The sequence below is a fragment of the Dipodomys spectabilis genome, unplaced genomic scaffold (assembly GCF_019054845.1).
Source record: "Dipodomys spectabilis isolate Male_0828 unplaced genomic scaffold, ASM1905484v1 ptg000431l, whole genome shotgun sequence".
Lineage (NCBI taxonomy): Eukaryota > Metazoa > Chordata > Mammalia > Rodentia > Heteromyidae > Dipodomys > Dipodomys spectabilis.
Window position 1 is genome coordinate 1 of NW_024871108.1, and position 15,756 is coordinate 15,756.

At 44.0% G+C, this 15,756-nt stretch overlaps 1 protein-coding gene across 1 annotated transcript in view; it reads right to left on the reverse strand.

The window, feature by feature from the left end:
- Positions 1 to 940: 940 nt before the first annotated feature.
- The window catches only part of LOC122097749 (phosphatidylinositol 4-phosphate 3-kinase C2 domain-containing subunit gamma-like), a gene marked incomplete at its 3' end in the record, with an annotated part of 81,246 nt that continues 66,430 nt past the window's right edge, over positions 941 to 15,756 (reverse strand). Inside the window, 3 exon segments of the mRNA XM_042668316.1 lie at positions 941 to 1,012; positions 1,014 to 1,049; positions 2,389 to 2,569. Of these exon segments, the coding sequence (XP_042524250.1) occupies positions 941 to 1,012; positions 1,014 to 1,049; positions 2,389 to 2,569 (289 nt within the window).

The following is a 15,756-nucleotide window of genomic DNA, read 5'->3' on the forward strand; positions in this document are numbered from 1 at the left end:
TCCTTTCCTTCCTTCCTTCCTTCCTTCCTTCCTTCCCTCCCTCCCCTCCCTCCCTCCCTTTCTTCCTTCCTTCCTTCCTATCTTTCTTTCTTTTGCTGGTCCTGGGTCTTGAACTCAGGCCTGGGCCACAGACAGGTGCCCGGCTCCTTCCCTTTCATTCACGGCTGTTTTCTGTCTAAATAACAGTGCCATGGATTTTCCCCTTCCCCTTTCTTCCCTGGCTGGTGGCATTTGTGTTTTCAGTGTTCAGACACTGGCTGGTTTTCTACTCATTTTATTTTCCTTGTGATGGTGTGAGAATTGACGGGCTGTGGGCTGTGTGTGTGCGTTTGGCTCGTGAGGAGAGCTCAGGAAGCGTTCAATCAATAAGAGAAAAAGAGAATAAAAATGATCTGATGTGTTCAATTGTATCAACTTGGTAAAATATGGTTTTGTGGACCTTAGCCCTGTGAGTTGAAAAGCTCAGGGTCCATGTCTTAACTGACCTGTCCATGTCAATCTAACTGAAAGCCTTCACCAATTACAAGCCTTCTTGTCGATCTTTGGGTGTTACAGTTTTAAGGACGAGGCTGCATGATTTCTGCAGCCAGAAATAGTTAATTTGAAAACATACAGCCGCTACCAGGGGCTCCCACCTGTCATCCTAGAGACTCAGGAGACTGAGATCTGAGGATCGCAGTTGGAGGCCGGGTCTGGGCAGGAAAGTCCGTGAGACTCTGAGCTCCAACGAACCACCCCCAAAAAAGCCAGACATGGAGCTGTGGTTCAAAGTGGTAGAGCACTGGCCTTGAACAAAAGAGCTCAGGGACAGCGCTCAGGGCCTGAGTTTCAAGCCCCAGGACTGACAGAAGGAAAAAAATTGCACACACACAACACACACACATATTTGCTTATATACAATAGACTAAGAAATACTTATCTGTTGTATCAGTTGACTTACATTGCGATCAATTCCTTTGACACACCAGGCAGGATTTAGAGGAAGATGGCAAGTCTTTACATCTTGAAAGAAATTCTTCTAACCTGCCTATCTCTTCCTCCAGGACTTCCTGGAAGAGAAATAAATCATTAGGAAACAGAAGCACTTCAGAAGCCGTCAAACTGTTCCAAAAAGAAATGTACTCGTGACCTAGCTTATGTTACTGGGACTCCCTCTGTTCATCATCTTGACAATAAAAAACAAGAAATTGTCAAGAGCCTGAGTCTTGCAAATTATTCTTTTTCCTATTGATTAAACACCCTTTTTATTTGTGCCAGAACTCAGGGCCTGGGCACTGTCCCTGAGGATTTTGTTTCTGTTTTGTTGTGTTTGGCTCAAGGCTGGTGCTCTACCACCTGAATCACAGATCCACTTCTGTTTTTTGTTGTGGCTCATTGGGGAGAATTGTCTCATGGACTTTCCTGCCCAGGCTGCCTTTGAACTGTGATTCTCAGATCTCCTGCGTAGTTGGGATGACAGGCCTGAGCCATCAGCGCTCCGGCCAATCTTAAGAAAACTTTAACCTAGAATTTGTGCATTCTTACAACAGTCTAAGTTGTACTGATGTTTTAAGATGCACTGTCAGGGGTCCAAGTGTCTTTAAATTGGTCTTTTCACTGAGTACTGGTGGCTCACGCCTGTCATGCTAGCTACTCAGGAGGCTGAGATCTGAGGATCACGGTTCAAAGCCAGCCTGGGTAGAAAGTCCATGAGACTCTTATCTCCTGTTATTAACCACCAGAAAACCGGAAGTGGCGCTGTGGCTCAAGTAGTAGAGCGCCAGTCTTGAGTCTAAGAGCTCAGGGACAGCGCCCAGGCCCCGAGTTCAAGCCCCAGACTGACCAAATTTTTTGTTCTGTCAGACGTGGGGCTTGAACCTCTGGTCCTTTCTCCTCAGCTTCCCTCTGTGTAGTTTATGGAACTCTTAAGAAAAGCTGTGTTGTGGTGACAGACATTATCATTAATATTAGGGAAAGGAAGCGAAAACAATAACTCGCATGAAATGGTTTAAATATCTGATAACTGAGGATAGCCAAGGAATTTGCTTTCTAAGCTATGACATTAAAACTTACTTGAGGGCTGAGAAGGTGGCTCAGTGGTAGAGCGCTTGCCTTGCATGCCTGAGGCCCTGGGTTCGATTCCTCAGTACCACATAAGCAAAAAGAAAAAAGCCGGAAGTGGCGCTGTGGCTCAAGTGGTAGAGTGCTAGCCTTGAGCTGAAGAGCTGAGGGACAGCGCCCCAGGCCCAGAGTTCAGGCCCCACGGACTGGACCCCCCCCCAAAAAAAAAAATAAATAAAATTTACTTGAACACACACACACACCTACACACACACACACACACACACACACACACACACACACCACACACACAATTTGTACTCTGTTAAGATGGATTTCCTGACACACCTGTCTTTGAGAGTCGTTGGCAGTTTTGACTTTTTCCGCAATGTCTCCCAGAAGGTGGACAAGTTTCCTCTCCTTGGAAAACTCCTCATTCAAGGCTTTTCCGACACAGAATTGGAGAGCAGCCAACAGCTTCTGGTACCAGCTTTGAAAATAAGGTTCATTCAGGGCATCCTCCAGCAGCCTGACACAAAGGAATTCTGGTAAATGGTAGATAAATCGATAGGTGCTAGATAGACAGACAGACAGATAGATGATGGATGGATAGATAGATGATAGATAAATGGATGGATGAATGGGTAGATGATAGATGGATGGATGGATAGATAGGTAGAGCTGATCTCTAGAGCTGAAAAATTTTAAGCACTTCTAGCAGAAACATCTAGTGAATCCCTACTACTGTAGGTACTTTTATAGTTTAGGAGGGTGACAAATGTTGCTCGCTGTGTGTGTGTGTGCGTGTGTGCACACGTGCATGTGTGTGTGCATGCTTCTGTGTGAGCAGCCACCAATTTCCATCTGACAGCGAATGCAATTCGAAGAGTAAAGAATCAATAAGAGATGGGGCAGGTTCTCCTTCCCATTCATTTGTCCATATTCTATTTTCTCCTTCATTCTCTTGGGTCAAGAACAGCCTTTGACTTACTGGAGGTCATTTTGAGAAGCAATTTCAACAGATTGGGCCCGGCATAAGCCCCTTTCCCTCTGTTTCTTTAAAAGATAATAATCACACATTCTCCCTGATGAGGGTAATTCTATCCTTAATATTTCTGCTTGATAACCTGGAGTATTGTCTGTCTGTCTGTCTATCATATATCTATCAATCATTATCTCTATTATCTATCTATCCATCTATTTCTGCCTATCTACCTATCATCTATCAATCATCTATCAGCTTTCTTTCTTGAGATATCATCTGTCAATCATCTTTCCTCTTTCCTTCCTATTAACTCTTTACATTCTTGGATGGTCTGTGTTTTCTGCAATTGGCTACAAGCGTGCAAATGCACACACACAGAACATCAAGATAGTCTGTGAGGATGGTGGGGTTTGAAGAGTATACCACAGCACTGTTTCCTAGTTTTTTGGGGTTTCTGTAAGATGGAGACTTAATGGATACAGAATTTCTAGATCCCATAGCAGGATATATCAGCGTTTTCTTTTTTTTTTTTTTGGGTCCGGCTTGAACTCTGGGCCTGGGCGCTGTCCCTCAGCTCTTCAGCTCAAGGCTGGCGCTCTACCACTTGAGCCACAGCGCCACTTCTGGCTTTTTTCTTTTTGCTTATGTGGTGCTGAGGAATCGAACCCAGGGCCTCAGGCATGCAAGGCAAGCGCTCTACCACTGAGCCACCTTCCCAGCCCTATATCAGCGTTTTCAAACACTTTGAATATTGAGTTACTTGGTTTGGGGAATCTTTTTTTTTAACCAGTTTTAGTACATAAATACAATTCTAGAACCATCCAGTTTCTGTGTACATGATTAATATATATATATATGTATATAGTATATATATACATATAGTATATATCTATATATATATACATATACGATATACATATACATATACAATATATATATATACATACATATATATATATATATATATATATATATATATTATGGACTGGGCATGTGGCTCAGTGGTAGAGTGCTCGCCTAGCATGCATGAAGCCCTGGGTTTGATTCCTCAGGACCACACACACAGAAAAAGCTGGAAGTGGTGCTGTGGCTCAAGTGGTTGAGCACCAGCCCTAAGCAAAAAGAAGCTCAGGGACAGCTCCCAGGCCCTGAGTTCAAGCCCCAAGACTGGCAAAAAGAAAGAAAAAAGACTGCATGAAGGAAATCCACAAGTTTTTATGAGCACAATGAAAGAAAAGATTACATTGTAGGGTTTGACAAAGTCGAGCAACTTATAGAATTCTATAGTCGATTGGGGTCCAATAATACTTCTTGTAGATTTTAGTCCATTAGAAATGAATTTCCTTTTTTTTTTTTTTGTTTTTTAAACAAAATTCTTTTCCCCTGGGCCATCTGTTTGCTTCTCTCTGGTTCCAAGGAGGAAAAACCACATTGGATTCTTTGTTTGGAATAAAACAGAGAGAGTCAGACCTACAGAGAAGACAACATCCAAAAATAATCCCAAGAGTTGGGGGAGGCCTAGCGCATTTGAGGGGTGGTTTATTTTCCTGGGAGACAGTATCTGGTTCAAGGCTGGCTCCCTTTCCAACTGACAGCTTCTCCCATGTCCAAACCCCATAGCTTCTCACTCAGCCTGTGAAGAATTTAATTCTTAAACAATTCAGATTGGAAGCCATGCTGTGTCAGAGATGGCTCATCAGAGACCGGATGTCCACTCTACTTGCATTTCTACACCCCAAGACACAGATGCGTCGACGGACATGTCTTTACGCTGTGGGATTTTACCCACAGTGCTTGTGTTCAGAAGATGGTCCATAGAAATCCTAGTCTCCAAAAGACATCGTAGCAGCCTGGAAACTTCCACCCAACTGGGGGGAAAAAAACACTGAGGGGGGAAAAAAGAGAGAGAAAAGCTGAAGGGATTGAGCAGCAGTATGGCAGGTTGGAAATGCAAAGGTAAGAAAGGAGCATTTCAAGGTGCAGCATTTCAAGGTGTGGCACCTGGCCAAATTCTCCAGCTCTATTAAGGCAAGAGCCAGCCGGCCGTGATTCAATTCCACAGGATCCCTGTGGCAATCCCCCCCAAAAGGAAAAGTAAATGCATCAAATCTAGATGCTTCAAGAAGCTTGACACCCCTCACCCCCAGCGCTAGGCATGCTGGGTAGGCAGTAAGAGCCATGCATCAGGGCTGAGTAAAACAGAGAAGGAAGTTATCTCAATTAAGTAGATTCAGACAGAATCGCAACACGTTGCATGCATGCAATGAGGATGGTTTTTCTCTCCAACCTCCTCCCCCCCCCCCCACCCCCCACTTTGGAAATGGAAGCTCATCTTCATATTTTTCACGGATGCCGTGCTGGTGAAAATCACAGGGAAATGACAAGTTCATCAGTCAACCCACACAGGGCCGAAAAATATAATCTTATCAACCAGTTCTCTTTGCCTCCTGACTTCCTGCAGTCTTGCTCTTAATTTTAGCTTTGGAAAAATTATTATTATTATTATTGTTGTTGTTGTTGTTGTACCAGTCATGTCCTAGGCACTGAACTTGAAATTTTTCTGCTCAAGGTGCTCTACAACTGTGTCATACCTCCACGTCCCAGCTTTTTGGTGGTTCATGGGAGAGAAGAGTCTCATGGACTTTCCTGCCTGGGCTGGCTTTGAACCAGGATCCTCAAAATCTGAGCCTCCCGAGTTAGGTAGGATGACAGGCAGGAGCCACGGGTGCCCAATGTTAATTTTAGTTTGCAATAGAAGCACCCTAAAGGCAGACTTTGAATTTTCTTTCTTTCTTTTTGCCCACTTTGTGGATTTCCTGTGGATGGAGAGGAGAAATATCCACTGACAGAAAAGAAAGACACAAGGGAGAAGGAAAGATCTGGGTCACTCCAGAGCTTTCTCTCCCATTTCCTGCCGTAGCTGCGGGTATTTTACACAGACAGATCAGGGAACAAGTATTTATGAAGTTCTTCAAGTTATATTTACTCTAGAATAAATAAAGGCTGAAATCCAATATGGATTCCATATTAGACTCTCATCTTCCCATATGGAAATTGGATACCACATTCTGTATTTGCAATCCCATTGGATTTCCATAGGGAAATCTTGGATGTGAGGTTTCTGTTAAAACGGAATTGTACCCTCCCAAGCCTGGAACCCAATGATCAAAAAGAAAGAAAGAAACCCTGCACCCCAAATCCTGCCCCTCTTAAGAGTTGTTTGTGTCAGGTGTTTTAGACATAGAGATGAGAAAGGCTAATGAACATACTGAACTGAAAAAATAAACAAAAACTGTCAGGAGCTCAGTGAATGAATTCGATGACTGATCATTGTCACCATACTATTCTAGGCTAAAAAGCAAAGCCACACACACACACACACACACACACACACACACACACACACACACACACCACACACCACAACTACCACCACCACCACCACCATCACCACCACCACCACCACAACCACCAACAGCAAACAACTGTAAAAGGAATGAAAATGGCTTTCTTTCATGGATCAGAACAAGTCTCAAAGGGTAATTCAGAATTGCTTTGATTCAGCTCATTTGAACACGTACATTCTTTCGCCAGTGTTGAGATTTTATTGCTATTGTATTATGAATAACACTTATTTTTGTGTGTGTGTACCAATCCTGGAGCTTAAACTCAGGGCCTGGGTGCTGTCCTTGAGCTTTTTTTTTTTAAACCCAAGGCTGGTGCTCTACCACTTGAGCCATAGCTCCACTTCCAGCTTTTAGCTGGTTCACTGGAGATATGAGTCTCCTAGACTTTTTCTGCCTGGGTTGGCTTCAAACAGTGATCCTCAGATCTCAGCTTCGGGATATAGGCTTGAGCCACTGACACGGGACATAATTCTGAGTACCTGCAGAATGAATACTGTGGCTTCTTTTATTTTTATTATTTTTGGAGGATGGAAGTCATTCATTCCTCCTCCAGTTCTTCCTCGCTTGGGAAATTGTAGCAGACCCCACGACACCAGAAATCCTACAGACCTGGAGTCCTGTGATTTGGTTTATGTGGACCAAAATGGAGCTGGGAGGTGGGGGTGGAGGGGGTAGTATGGGACAGGAAGTGGAGGGGCGGGGCGAAGGGAAGACTGACAGCCTGGTAGAACTCTAGGCTTGAGGGATGTTTAAATCAGCCCCAGGGATGACTCTGCTTTTGCCCTGATTCATCACAAATATAGCCCTGAGTGCCTGTTTTTTTTTTTTTTTTTTTTAAGGGTATAGTTATTTATTTATTTTTGGAATGCAGGTGCCATTGTTTTAAAGGCATCTGTTTTTTAAATAAATTTTCTCTTGAACAAGATTTCCTTAAAAAAAAAAAACAACAAAAAACCAGCATGGCTATTTTTCTTTTTGCTTTCTAAATATTTCTTAAAAATAGCAACCCAAAAATGTATATATATATATATATATATGTATATATGAATATATATATACATATATATACATATATATGTATGTATGTATGTATGTATATATATATATGTATATATATATATATATATATATATATATATATATATATATATATATATTTCTCCCCTCTTTACCCCTCAGCCTTTTGTTCTTGCCCAAGCCGCTGGTGAAAAGCTGGGTATTTCATCAGATTGTGCAGTGAACAATTTTCAAGTGTTTGAACTCAGCCAGAGAGGCAGGTTAGGTTGCTACGGGCAAGGCCAAAGCTGGCTTTGAAATGCAGAATTCTCCTGGAACTTCAGCCACACATCGCCGCTGGACTGGCAGCTTCCTCCTTCGACTCCACAGAAATTCCGAGACAGCGTGTTGTAGTCTGTGAACGCTATTCAAAGGTTGATTTCCTCCCGGGATATTTATCCCTGAGACATTGGGAGCTGTGTTTGATGTTCTAAGAAAGCTTTCTGGAACATTCTTGTTCATCCTTATGAAAGAACTCGGACTCTTGAAGTTGGCTAGACCCATTCAATCTCCTTCCTTTTGGAAACTAAATAAAGACTGTAACCATGTTCTCTGATTCTGTCTTTGCTTCCCGGACTAGTTTGATGTTATTATTATTTTTTTCTTTTTCTTTGCTGGTGCTGGGCCTGGGCACTGTCCCTGAGCTTCTTTTGGCTCAAGGCTAGCTTTCTACCACTTGAGCCACAGCACCACTTTTGGCATTTTCTGAGTTGTTTATTGGAGATTGGAGTCTCATAGACTTTCCTGCCCGGGCTGGCTTTGAACCATGATCCTCAGATCTCAGCCTCCCGAGTAGCTGGGATCACAGGCGTGAGTTTACAGCATGCAGTTTCTATTTTAATCTCTTCATGTGCAATGCCCTTAACTTTGACAGCTCTGTTATTAAAGCTGTGATTCTCCTATGCACTGATCTCCGTTGCTGTCACAGGCATGCACACACTGAGCAAACGACACCAGAGCTGAATACGTTTGAAGTCAGGGAGTTGAGGGCAGACACAAAGATTTTATAAGATCACAAGGGTGGGATTGGGGTCCATTGAGTTTTTTTGGGGGGGGTGTCAGTTCAGAGTACAGGGCTCATAGTTGGGTTTAGATACGCAAGGACATTTTTACTTTTTATTTTCCTGAAAAAATAGCTGTGTGTGTGTGTGGGAAATCTCTTGTGTCCATTTCCTGGAGTCCATTGGGATCAATATTCTTTTCTTTTTTTTTTTTTTGTCGGTCGTGGGGCTTGAGCTCTGGGCCTGGGCGCTGTCCCTCAGCTCTTCAGCTCAAGGCGAGCGCTCTACCACTTGAGCTACAGCGCCACTTCCGGTTTTCTGGTGGTTTATTGGAGATAGGAGTCTCAAGGTCTCTCCTGCCCGGGCTGGCTTTGAACCTCGATCCTCAGATCTCAGCCTCCTGAGTAGCTAGGATTACAGACGTGAGCCACCAGCGCCCGGCTTCAATATTCTTTTCTATGATCAGAGGTGCCTTTGTGTTCCTCCACTCAGAGTTTCCTCCTCGGGTCTCCCTGTGTGTGGATGTCTAGAGTCCTGTGTCACCTGCCCTGTCATTTTTAATTTTGATAAGCTAGGTAAGCCCTCACAGCTAGGACAAAGTTTATATAATACCAGAGAATCAGTATTTCTTTCAGAGTTTTTTCCCCCCATGCATGAGCAAGTTTTTTCCAAAGGAAACAGAGGCATAAGCTCCAAACTCTGGTCTCTAGAAAGATGTATGGAAAGAACTTAGTTTGCATTCAGAAGACTTTTTTTTTTTAATTATAAAAGCAACTTAACATGTTGTAAAAATGGCAACTTCCTTTAAATCACGTCTTTGTTGGGACGCTGGTCGCCGGTGGCTCACGCCTGTCATCCCTGCTACTCAGGGAGGCTGAGATCTGAGGATCGTGGTTCAAAGCCAGCCCGGGCAGGAAAGTCTGTGAGACTCTGATCTCCCATGAATCACCAAAACGCCAGAGTGGTGCTGTGGCGCAAATGGTTGAGTACAAACACTCAGAGACTGGACCCAGGCCTTGGGTCCGAGCCCTAGGACTGGCACCCAAAATAAATAAAGTAAAAAGGGTTAAAGTGGGCATCTACAGGACCATAGTCAGATAAACACACGGAATAGCTACTTTACATAGCCCTCAAGTCTAATCTGAAGTGAGATTCAGAGCAAGGTATGACTTGAACCCATTCACCGTGGCTTTGCCAGGGACGGTGCACACACAGGTCGCTGATGGACGTTCCTGACCGTGTTTATGGAAGGATTTCCAAGAATACCTCTTCCCATCACCAGCTCCACTCCTTTCATTTCCCAGACTGCCATGTGCTGCAGCTGCAGAGCTGTGCTAGGCCGAGACCAAACCGACCCCGGGAACTGGGAACCCGCAGGCAAGAAGTCTTTTGCACAAATCTCTGCCTGCTGGTGGCTAGCTCAGAATCCGAATTCAGAGCAATAGAGACCAAGGCTACAGAGAGAGAGAGAGAGAGAGAGAGAGAGACAGACAGACAGACAGACAGACACAGACACAGAGACACAGAGAGAGACAGAGACAGAGAGAAACAGAGACAGAGAGACAGGCAGACACAGACTGAAAGACAGAGCGAGCCAGAGAGACAGAGACAGACAGACAGACAGACAGAGAGGTGCGCGCGACATGGTGAGGTCTATTTTCCGTAAGAAGCAAGTGGACGCTGGCTGGGTAATAAAGTTGGACTCTGCTCTGTGCAGACTTGTTTTCTCTCTCTTATTAGCCAATGGCACAGAAATTTCTAGAAATGAGACGGTCTTGTTGGAAAGAGGGATGGTAGGATTTCACGAGGTCCTAAGTACAGGGGAGTGAAACTGGTTTGCTCTGTGCTGAGAGCAGTCACTCATGGCCTTACGGCTGATTTCAGCCGCTCAAGGCCCTAGCAGTAGACGGCGCATTTGCTGCGGGAACCTCTGTGTTTCTCTGTGGCCTTCGGGGCAGCCTGGTGGGGGGAAGCTGACAGGTTCCATTTGACTCCACGTCTCAGCTAGTGTTTGCCAAAGGGAGCCAACAGTGTATAACAGTACTGTACTGTCCTATGATCCACAACATAGAACGGATACATTAATAGTATTATTCAAATATTAATTGTTCAAATATTGTTATTCAAAATAAGACTTAAAGGTCATTTAAATATTATTCAAAGCAATGTTTAAAATTAATATGTAAATACCATTAATTATAATTGTCAATTATATTTCTTATATATCATTTAACAAATCAATATATACTTAATTAAGATATACTTAATTAAAAGATAATTAATATATAATTAATTGAAATATATCAATAGATAATTATATTTTAATTAATTATATATTAAGCAAGATATAGCTAATAGTAATTGAGTAATACATAAAACATTACTGTATAGTTAATGATCAATTATATTAATAACATGCAATACATTATTATTAGTTGTACAATTAATTAACATATCAAACTAATTAATGGTATTTTAGTATTTTAACAATTATTTATATTATATAATATTGAAATATCAAAACTACTCTACAATATTAGTCATTAATTAATAATGAAATATTTGGGATACTTTGTAATACTTGTGACCTTTCTACCTTAGAGTTAAAATCTCTTAGATCTGTTACTACAACCGGCCACTACGTGGTACCGTACATATTCTTCCCAATCAGACCGTGAAATCTGCGTCCTGTGTGATGAAATCTTGTGATGGGAGATAGACCGTGGCCGCCGATGAGACTCTGAGCCATCTGATGACTTTGAAAGGGGTCAGACCTGCAATCAAACACTGATGAGCGTGACTATGAACGCTAATTAAATAAGGACAAATCAAATGTATCCTGATGAGCAATTACTGGATGTATTTTTTTTAATGCTTGATAGACAAACTATTTTTTATTCTTGTACAATGTTAGGTTGAAAGAACATGTGTTAGAAATGATAACCTTCCCTTCCCTCCCTCCCTCCCTCCCTCCCTCCCTCCCTTCCTCCCTCCCTCCCTCCCTTTCTCCTTTCCTCTTTCCCTTCCTCCCTCTTCCTTCCTTCCTTTTTCCTTCCTTCTTTCCATCCTTTTCTCTCTCCCTTCCTCCTTCCCTTCTCTCCTCCCTCCCTCCCTCCCTTCCTTCCCTCCTTTCTTCTCTCCCTCCCTTCTTCCTTTCTTTCCTTCCTCTCTCCCTCCTTTTCCCCTATCTCCTTCCTTCCCCCTCCCTCCCTCCCTCCCTCCCTCCCCCCTCCCTCCCTCCCTCCCTCCCTCCTTCCCTTCCTTCCTTCCTTCCTTCCTTCCTTCCTTCCTTCCTTCCTTCCTTCCTTCCTTCCTTCCTTCCTTCCTTCCTTCCTTCCTTCCTTCCTTCCTTCCTTCCTTCCTAAAAGCTCATTTTGAGGAGAATGCAGTGCTGGCACCCTGTTTTACTTGCTGGGAGCATTAGAGCACAGATGATATTTGCTGTGGATTTTCAGGCATCTCGGCCTTCTGTATTGTCACCAGGCCAATTCAATCCGGGAGACGGAACGTCTGAGCCAGAAATTCAGCTCTCAAAGAAACGAAGGCATTGGCATGTTAAACCAGGGGGTCCCCTGCGAACTCGGGGGCTGGCCTGACATTTTCAGACGTTTCTCCTCCCAGATTCAAAAGGAAAAAAAATAATAAATTACAGTGATCTCACTCAGCTTTCCCGCGAGAACTGCGCCAGCCTCCCAAGTCATTCATACCTGCTTTGGGGGTTTCTCTACAAAAAGAGTCCCCCCCAAACTAAGACAGTGGAGATCACGCCGACAGAAAGCCCTGAGCAAGAAAGACTGCAGACTCCACTTGGTTTCCTCTAATATCGGCTGTCATGTGCATGGAGGGCGATTCTGGGGGAGAAAGGGAATTACTGCAGAGAAGAAAAGCTCTCTCTGGCGCTTTGAGAGCGCCCCCTGGATCTCTTAGGGGCCTGGGTCGTGTTTCTCATTCCTGACTAGACAGGATTGTGCAGAACACACAGGAAGCTTAAGATCGGAACTGTCCTTCTTCAGCTGTTTCCAAGAAGGGAGGACAGGAGGGTGACTTCCTTTGCTGGGCTGCATAGTATTCCCCGCTGAGGTCGGGGCTGGAATCCACAGAACCGGGGATTATCCACCATCAAAGAAGGAGTATGGGATGGACAGATAACTGTGGAGGACAGCAGGGGCTTAGAGAGGGTAGCACAAGGTCAGCATAGAGAGAAGAGATGACAGATATAAGGCACAAGCCAAGGAGCCTCGGGTCTAGGGAGGTGCAGTTCCTTCAGCCTGTTGTAACAAGACAACACCAACGGGTTGTTTATACCCATCATCTTTTATACGCCAGGTGCCCATGGCCCATGCCTCTAATCTTAGCTACTCAGGATCTGAGATCTGAAGATCAACGTTCGAAGCCAGTCTGGGCAAGAAAGCCTATAAGACTCTTAGCTCCAATTTACCATCGAAAAGTCGGAAGTGGAACTGTGGCTCAAGTGGTAGAGCGCCAGCCTTGACCACAAAAGCTCACGGACAGGGCCCAGGGCCTGAGTTCCAGTCCTAGGACCGGCATACACAAAAACCAATCAGCCAGCCAGACAAAAACAAAGTAAACAAAACAAGAAAGACTCCATCATTTTCACAGGGTCCTGAAAAGCAAGAAGGCCAAAGGGAAGGTGTCACCAGCCTTCCCCATGTCTTTCCTGCTTCCTCTTCCAACCTCTTTGATGCCTTGGCTTTCTCAGCATGAAGGCCTGGTCCCTCCTCACACGTGTGTGTGTGTGTGTGTGTGTGTGTGTGTGTGTGTGTGTGTGAGTCCTGTGGTCTTGAACTCAGGGCCTGGACGCTGTCCCTGAGCTCTTTTGTGCAAGGCTGGCACTCTACCACTTGAGCCACAGCTCAAGTGGTTTTCTGGTGCTTCATTGAAGATAAGAGTCTCACGGACTTTCTTGCCTAGGGGCTGGCTTTGAACCGTGATCCTCAGATCTCAGTCTCCTGAATCGCTGCACACGTTACTTATTTCAGGTTTTGCATTAGTTGCTTCCTCCCTTCTTTCCTCCCAGCTCTGGGAGGGTGTGTGACATTTCTTTAAATTTTGCTTGCTGAGCTCTCCATCCCTTGTTGGGACAGTGACTTGTACTTTTGTTGCTGACTTATGGAAGGGAGGGAGGAATGAAGAGGCTCTGATTTCTACTCCATAGATAAGATTGGTAGAAAATTGCTATGGAAACCGAGTGTCCATCCTCTTAAGTATGCAAGGACCTTCGTGGAACACTGAAAGCCACACAGGTCAGTAGATGAACAAGAGACTAAGTAAGCGGCAGGTTGGAGGCCCTTTGCTTCAAAACAAGCATCACCACCAAAGCCACCAACACAACCATGTTCACTGCAGCATTGTTCACCATAGTCAAGATACGGAATCAACCCAGACTCCCTTCTGTGGATGAATGGCTCAAGAAAACGTGGTACAGATACACAATGGAGTTCTATGCTTCCATCAGAAAGAATGACACTACCCCATTAGTAAGGAAGTGGAAAGACTTGGAGAAAGTTATATTAAGTGCAGTCAGCTGGACTCCAAGACACATAGGCTGCATGGCTTCCTTCATTTGTAATACTTAGAATATGTCTATAAATCTACAAATAAACCCAATGGGCGGTAAAGGGCAAAGAATTACATTTGGATAGGATTAATCACAACACTCTAAGCATTCACACAGTGAGGACGATGGGATATTCTTTGGAGAGGATCACAACAGCTCAATAGCTATGTGCATATGATCCTATAAAATGATGCTTATCGAAATGACTCCAGGAGATGGAAACAAGAGGGTTTTTTTTTTAAACTATACTGTTTGTCCTTCCTTCCTTCTTTCCTTCCTTCCTTCCTTCCTTCTTTCCTTCCTTCCTTCCTTCTTTCCTTCCTTCTCCTTCCTTCCTTCCTTCCTTCCTTCCTTCCTCCCTCCCTTCCTTCCTTCCCTTCCTTCCTTCCTTCTCCTTCCTTCCTTCCTTCCTTCCTTCCTTCCTTCCTTCCTTCCTTCCTTCCTTCTCCTTCCTTCCTCCCTCCCTTCCTTCCTTCCTTCCTTCCTTCCTTCCTTCCTTCCTTCCTTCCTTCCTTCCTTCCTTCCTTCCTTCCTTCCTTCCTTCTCCTTCCTTCCTTCCTTCCTTCCTTTTCTTTCCTTTGGTTTGTTCCCTTTTGTCACTGTTTTTGAGTTCTGTACTTTTGTCTCCTATATAAGTTTATCTGATTTGGGGAGGGGAAGGTGGGAAACAGTGGGCTAAAGGGTGAACTAATCCATCAGTGACACTCGCTAAATGTTATGTTGGAAATGAACTATAAAACTTGAGGTGGGGGGTGAGGTGGGGTGGGGTGGGCAGAGGGGAAAGACTGGGAGAGAATGAGGGAGGGGGTAACACTGTTTAAAAAGAACCATACTTATTATCTGACTTACGTAACGGTAACCCCTCTGTACAGCACCTTCCCAATGAAATTTTAATTAAAAAACGAATAACAACAACAACAAAACCAAACAAGCATCCATCTTGGCCTAGAAGATGCTAAACCACAAATAACCGGCAACATTCCAAGCAGTCCCTGAATCGGAACACTAATTAAAACTTGCATTTTGAAAGCTAATTGAGCTGTGTTCACTCACACGGATCATTTCAATAGGAAATGACTTTCTCTCCCTCTCTTTCTCTCTCTTAATTAAAAAGAATAAAACAAAGCTGACAGGCGCTTGCGTTCTGTGGCTTTCAAATGCCTGTTCACAATCAACACCTGTGAGGGAATTCCTGAGGGTGCTGTTGGGTAGCAGTGCTAAGTTCCCCGTGAGAAGAGTGTGTGTCATCCACGTGTCCGTTCAACCTGCGCCTCTTCCCCCTCCATCCCCACCGCCTAGCCCCAGGTCCCGGATGTCAGTTATTAAAAACTCAGGTCACGGAAGTGTGTTTGGCCTTGGTGAAGGCCAAACCATTGTCACAGAAGAGCTTTTACATACTGTGAGGATTCAAAGGTCTATGTATAAAAGCTACTGTCACCAGAGCAGCATGGTATTCAAATACCTACAGACAGACCATCACCCAAGGGGGTAGGATAGTAAGCCTGAAGATTATGCTGAACATATATTATATATGAACATATGCATATATGCATACACACATACATAGACATAACATGCATGTACATATGCATACATATATACCTATACATACATATACACATATTCATATATACATATACTTACACACACACACACACACACACACACACACACACACACACACACACA